General features: G+C 38.9%; 1 protein-coding gene across 2 annotated transcripts in view; it reads left to right on the forward strand.

The window, feature by feature from the left end:
* Window positions 1–4,160, forward strand: part of kank3 (KN motif and ankyrin repeat domains 3) — a 73,858-nt gene extending 69,698 nt beyond the window's left edge. For both annotated transcript variants that reach the window (XM_079580927.1, XM_079580928.1), the window contains exons 14-15: window positions 3,422–3,523; window positions 3,802–4,160. In XM_079580927.1, the coding sequence (XP_079437053.1) occupies window positions 3,422–3,523; window positions 3,802–3,864 (165 nt within the window). In that variant the 3' untranslated portion in view covers window positions 3,865–4,160. The remainder of the gene's footprint in view (window positions 1–3,421; window positions 3,524–3,801) is intronic.
* Window positions 4,161–6,000: the final 1,840 nt, after the last annotated feature.

Below are 6,000 nucleotides of genomic sequence, written 5' to 3' on the forward strand. Positions count from 1 at the left end.
CCTCAGTGTGGGCCTTTGTATGTATAGAGAGAAAAAGTATTGCTCAGGTACTGGTATTGTAAAAAAGGACTGTTAAAGCACTGGTATCGGGACAAGCAGTGAAAGGTACTCCGCCCTAAGGTTTAAAGAGGGGGTATTCTGCTTTTTTCAGTCACACAGCACCAGTCTATATCACACTACAATGATGACAAACCTTCTGTTGGTCTGTAAATGCAGTAAATTAGAATAACTGCCTTGTATAAAATGTCTCTCTCAAAATGGCTGTAGTGAATGTCTTGAAATAGGCCTCTGTCTCTTTAAGAACCTCTTAACTCCCACCTGAACCCACCTGAACGGAGCCTGTTTGGCTTTACCCTAATCAAAAAGCTTCTTGGGGAAAAAAAGCACCAAAATAGCCACAAAAAATGAGAAGAAAACAAGGATGTAAATGCAACAAAAATGTGACAAAAATTCAACAAAAAGTGATAAAAATTCAACAAAAATGTGACAAAAATTCAACAAAAATGTGACAAAAATTCAATAAAAAGTGACAAAAATTCAACAAAAATTCAACAAAAAAGTGACAAAAGTTCAACAAAAAGTGACAAAAATTCAACAAAATGTGACAAAAATTCAACAAAAATGTCACAAAAATTCAACAAAAAGTGACAAAAATTCAACAAAAATTCAACAAAAAGTGACAAAAATTCAACAAAAAATCAACAAAAAAGTGACAAAATTCAACAAAAAAGTGACAAAAATTCAACAAAAAATTCAACAAAAATGTGACAAAAATTCAACAAAAATGTGACAAAAATTCAACAAAAAAGTGACAAAAATTCAACAAAAAAGTGACAAAAATTCAACAAAAAATTCTACAAAAATGTGACAAAAATTCAACAAAAATGTGACAAAAATTCAACAAAAAGTGACAAAAGTTCAACAAAAAGTGACAAAAATTCAACAAAAATGTGACAAAAATACAACAAAAAATGACAAAAACTCAACAAGAATGTCACAAAAAAGGAAAAAAAAAGAAAAAAAAACATACAAAAGGTGACACAACGCGAGGAAAAAATATCAGTTTTGTGGGTCTTAGCTTTCAAATGAGGTGTTACACAGGCCTATATAATTGCCAAAGAGGACAGAAGGCATTCGGTTTAGGCGGGTGGTAAGAGGTTCAGAACCTCTGATCCTTTCCGACACGCCCCCTCCACACGCTGTCTGTGGCATCAGTGGGGAGGGGGTTCTGCTGAGGAGCAGTGGTTGGTTACTCGGCTGGTGACGAAAGCTCGGAGGCGTCTCCAGGAGGTGGGGGCGTTCCTAGGAGGACTCAGGCAAACCTATCCCTAAAATGGCCGCCATCAGAGTTTTTACAGATTACTCAGAAATACGTGAATGTGCCAAGGCAACACTTCAGGCATGTTTTTAATGAGAGAATGACAGAATAACATGATGGAAAGCTTGAAAAAGTCGATTTTGCATAATACCCCTCCTTTAAATTTCGGCTTGAGTTTAGTTTAGCTTCTGAAACGTGGCCTGCCTGCTCGTATGTGTCAGTGAGACGGTGTAATACAGTCGTCCCCGGCCCGGCCCCCCCTCACAGCAGCAGGATATTAGTCTAATGCGCTCTCAGCCTGGTTCATCTGGGATTTACATTAATGTCTGTTAGATTCCTGCGCGTCTGTGAGGCCTGTGGAGTCAAACTGTTTTACATGTGGCATCTAGACTGCTCTACAAAAACAGAACATGTGCGTGAGTTATTATGTTTTGAGTTGTGTTGACTTAGGTTTTTTTTTTACTTTGTATTTTTAGGAATCCATGATCTACCAGCAGGGCTTAACATGAACTTTTTGGTTAGCAGTGAGTCAGCCACCAACTGATTTCACAAGCCAAAACTAAAACGTGTATTTAAACTTCACGCTAATGTTAAAGGGACTATACAGGGTTTAAAAAAGTTAAGTATTTTCCTCCCCCTACATGTTTCAACAATGTCCTAAAGTGTAGAAGGAGCCCAAACATATTCACCACAACTGCCTCTAAAATCCTACACTGTCACTCAGAAAGGTGTTAATTCAGGTCCGAAGTGCCGTCATGCACGAGCTTAATATAGAAGCTGCAGGTGCATGTATGACCTGAGGTGGCAGTAGTGAGTATAAAATGGCTAACTTGCATCTAGCCCCTTTAACGTGATCATATTAACATAGAAAACCCAATGAAAAATCAAACAAAAATAGAATTGACCTCTCCTCACTCACTCCACCCGGACACTGACAAAAACTCAAAAAAAATGTGACAAAAGTTCAACAAAAAGTGACAAAAATTGTAAAAAAAATTCAACAAAAATGTGACAAAAATTCAACAAAAATGTGACAAAAATTCAACAAAAATGTGACAAAAATTCAACAAAAATACAACAAAAAGTGACAAAAATTCAACAAAAATGTGACAAAAATTCAACAAAAATGTCACAAAAATTCAACAAAAAGTGACAAAAATTTAACAAAAATTCAACAAAAATGTCACAAAAATACAACAAAAGTAACAAAAATTCAACAAAAAGTGACAAAAAAATTCAACAAAAAGTGACAAAAATTCAACAAAAAGTGACAAAAATACAACAAAAAGTGACAAAAAAATTCAACAAAAAGTGACAAAAATTCAACAAAAAGTGACAAAAATTCAACAAAAAGTGACAAAAATACAACAAAAAGTGACAAAAAAATTCAACAAAAAGTGACAAAAAAATTCAACAAAAATGTCACAAAAATTCAACAAAAATTGAACAAAAAGTGACAAAAATTTAACAAAAATTCAACAAAAATGTCACAAAAATACAACAAAAATGTCACAAAAATACAACAAAAATGTCACAAAAATACAACAAAAAGTGACAAAAAAATTCAACCAAAAGTGACAAAAAAATTCAACAAAAAGTGACAAAAAAATTCAACAAAAAGTGACAAAAATTCAACAAAAAGTGACAAAAAATACAACAAAAAGTGACAAATACAACAAAATTGACAAAAGTTCAACAAAAAGTGACAAAAATTCAACAAAAAGTGACAAAAATTCAACAAAATTGACAAAAGTTCAACAAAATTGACAAAAGTTCAACAAAAAGTGACAAAAATTCAACAAAATTGACAAAAGTTCAACAAAATTGACAAAAGTTCAACAAAAAGTGACAAAAATTCAACAAAAAGTGACAAAAGTTCAACCTCTCCTCACTCACTCCACCCAGACACTGACTTCTCCTCACTCACTCAATGATCTAAAGACAGAATTTCAAAGTTACCAAGTGTGTTGCTTTTAGGCTGTGTAAACCTGGTCAGGTGGATGACCTCAGTGATCCGGCGATGCTTTGTGCAGGGCTAGTATGAACCAGTCTTTTTAGAAGTGCCGTATAAAGCATGACTCCTCTGTGTCTGTGTCTCTGCAGGATGGGAGTAACGCTCTGTCCATTGCACTGGAGGCCGCTCACAATGACACGGCTGTGCTGCTGTACGCACACATGAACTACGCCAAGACGCAGGGCGCCATGGTGAGTCCGCACTGAGCAGCAGCTTCATTAAAAGGAGACACTGCATGATGAATGAATTGTTTGTCACTCACTGAAGGTTCTCTGCTGCCCTCTGTTGGTGCAACCTGATACTAGCACCAAAGTGTCATTATTTTAAGGGAAGACATAGAAAAGTCATGGTATGGTGCTCTTGAAGTATTATGGAAATGCATAAATGTGTGTGCAAATCCCTCAATGTCAACTGAAGAAAAAAAACTCACTCATGCACACTTCATTTGCTTTTTGTTTTGTTCTTCCAGGGCAGTCCAAAGGCTCCCCGAAGTCCCAGCAGTCCCCACAGGTCCTGGCCCAGTCCGGACTGACTGACTGAGCACAGGTGGACCTAAGGCTGCTCCACTGGAATCTCTAAAGGAAAGCACAAAATGTCCACAGAGTGCTTAACTGTTCCTTTTCTAATATTGTATTTGTGTTATCATTCATATCATTACCAACTGCCACGGCACCCCCTGGTCAGAATCATTTACTCTATGTCTTTGTACTCGACGTGTCACGCAAAACGGACTGACCAGGAGTTGTTTTGTTCTCCCCGCTCCGCAGAAACAGTTTGGAGTAATGCTGTTTTCTTTGGTTGTTTCTTCATCAACTGCAGAACTGCTCTGATCTGAGTTTCCCTTCAAAACGACACTACTTTTTTCCATTTAAAACTGCACATACGGCGTCTTTGGAATTTCCCATATGTTCGAAGCAGCCAGAGGGTAAAACAAAGAAGAAAAAACTGATCTTTCTCCCATTTCTCCGCCATTATTTTAACAAATGTTATTATTATATTATTCTACTAAATAGAGATACAGAGACAAGGAGAGGAGCACTTAATACGGACAATGATAACCAGGAAGCTGATGTTAGCTTCATGCTACATATGCAAACAGCACTCGCCTTTTGCTGTTAAAAAACTTCAATATGGACCCACTTCTGGCTTGACTACTGTAAATGCTCTAATATAGGCCGGGGCCTTTATTTACTCGAGGGCATCTAGGACCAGGCCTTTATTGGAACCAGGCCACAATTAGAGACAGGCCTTTATTTCTATTTGAACAAAACGGACGACCAGGAAAACGAAGAAAAACGACATTTGTGTCCATTTGCACCTAAAATATTAGGTTCATTTATTAATTAACATTTCAAACCCTCTCCCAGCGGCTGGAACATTGACGCCTTTTATTTTGTCGGGACAACAGGAAGTGTTTCGTTGCTGTTAGCGGAGCTTTGACATCAGTGTCACTGCAGGTTTCTGTTCCGTTTTAACCACGGACCGGATTATTTGTTGTTATCTTGTGTAAAAGGCGAGTTTAGACGGAGCGTTTGTGTTTGTGATCGATCATGAGACTGACCCGAGAGAAGACGAGACGCTCGCGCTGATGGGAGGAGTTATTTTGAGGCGTGGGACTGATCTGCACACGGAGCAGCTGGACGTGCTTTGAAGATGCGATGGAGACTTTATTAAAACCCTGGAGGGTCACACAACATTTGTTGCCCTGTTTCTACAAATAATCACTGGAGGTTTGAAAAGTGGCTAAATCTGTGTCAAAGTTACGCTCGGATCAGCTCCTCTGCAGCGTCCCCTCGGCCCGGGTTCCCGTTTGTTACTTCCTGCACGTGAGTTTTCATTTACACCAGTATGAGACAAATTCCTAACATGGGGAATATTTCTACCGCTATAGTTTCTAATAAAAGCCCCGGCCTGTTTTAGAGACCGGCTTTAATTTGCCTCCGCCAGCCACGAACCCGGCCTCTGTTAGAGACCCGGCCGCTAATGGAATACAGGCCAGTATTAGAGCATTTACGGTATATCTGTGTGTGATAAATATGTTCATTGTCCACCAGAAAACGGGCAAAAAGAGTGACAAAGATTCCCATTCCCCTCGGCGAGGTGCCCTTGTATGCCGTCTGTATGCACGGAGGAGAAATTCTGCACCGAGGAAAAAAATCCTAGTTTGTGAACCGGTTCTCAAACAATGGCAATATAAACTATTCTGATTCTGAAATGATCATTCGGTGACCCAATCCTCCGCTGCGTGAGACACAGGTGGAGTTTGTTGATAGCAACAAACATGACTTTCCTGCAGGCACTTCTGACTGGCCAGGAGCCAAAGGAATCCATCATTCTGATTGGCGCACAAGAAAAACATAAAACGTGCACGTGTCACTTTGATTGTACATTTCTAGAGTGACTGAACTGACCCGTCCACCTACAGGCGGAACTGACCGATTGTGACTGCATCATCCATAGCCGGGAGCAGGGACTCAAACCCCCCACAGCAGAGATCTTTAATAATACTTTAGATAGGACATGGCCATGGTAATACGTTGGAACGAATGGCAATTCTGGCGGCCATCTTGTGACTGGCCCCTCTGACCCAGTGCAATGTAATCAAATGGAAACATCACTTACTTACATTGATAAATCTGACAAGACAATAACGTTAATGCAGTGTTTC

The sequence above is a fragment of the Gobius niger genome (assembly GCF_951799975.1).
Source record: "Gobius niger genome assembly, chromosome: 22".
Lineage (NCBI taxonomy): Eukaryota > Metazoa > Chordata > Actinopteri > Gobiiformes > Gobiidae > Gobius > Gobius niger.